The sequence below is a fragment of the Rhagoletis zephyria genome, unplaced genomic scaffold (genome assembly GCF_001687245.7).
Source record: "Rhagoletis zephyria isolate East Lansing unplaced genomic scaffold, Rhagoletis_zephyria_1.1 Rzeph_scaffold_76046, whole genome shotgun sequence".
Lineage (NCBI taxonomy): Eukaryota > Metazoa > Arthropoda > Insecta > Diptera > Tephritidae > Rhagoletis > Rhagoletis zephyria.
Window position 1 is genome coordinate 1 of NW_016233095.1, and position 784 is coordinate 784.

The 784-nt window shown below is 46.9% G+C and overlaps 1 protein-coding gene across 1 annotated transcript; it reads left to right on the forward strand.

Annotated features, from left to right (window-relative positions):
• Nucleotides 1-51: 51 nt before the first annotated feature.
• On the forward strand, nt 52-781 carry LOC108357380 (uncharacterized; the record flags this gene model as incomplete). The annotated part of the gene is made up of 1 exon (XM_017608465.1): nt 52-781. A coding segment is annotated over exon 1 (730 nt), but the record flags the coding sequence as incomplete, so codon positions are not given.
• Between the last annotated feature and the right edge of the window lie 3 nt (nt 782-784).

The following is a 784-nucleotide window of genomic DNA, read 5'->3' on the forward strand; positions in this document are numbered from 1 at the left end:
TGCGTTACTTAGCGAACCCAACAATTGGCGCAGCCGAACCTGGGGGAAAAGATGGATTCCATTCTGGAAAGAATTTCGGACACACTTCAATCGCAACAAAAGACGCTTCAAATGCTCGTCGAATCTCAAGGGTTACAACGGCAACTAGAGTCTTCCAAGCCAAGCCTTAAAGAAAATTCTTCAGCCNACAACGCAACGGCTTTGTTGGGTACGTTCGAGTACAATCCTGAGAATGATATGACGTTCGCCAACTGGTTCCATCGAAATCAAGCATTGCTAGAGAAAACCATTCAGGATCCGACGTTGCGCGTTCACATTCTGTTAAAGTCGTTGGGCCCATCAGAGTACATCCGTCTGCGTGGTCGACTCTCCCCAGAGCAGCCTGAATTTAAATCTTACGAGGATCTACTGGGAATCCTCAACGAGATTTTCGGAGCAACTAAGTCACTGTTTCATCGTCGTCACGATATCCTGACTTTACGTGTGGCTCAAGGCACGTCTGCCGAGGAGATCCTGAATTTGGCAAATTTGAAAGGCGATGAGTTTGCCCTGAACGAGTTAACCCTCGAAACATTTAAAATCTTCCTGGTGTTACTAATGTCGTCTGACGCCTCGTTCAAGAACCTTCGTGCCGTGATCCTGAAGGCGATGGATGAAAGTCCGAATCTTTCGCTTCAGGAATTACGGGAGGTCATCAACCGTTACGAAACCCGGCTAGTCGATGTTAACAGTGGTCTCTCTAAACAAAGCTTTGAGATCAATCGGATCAATCGCAAATCAAGCA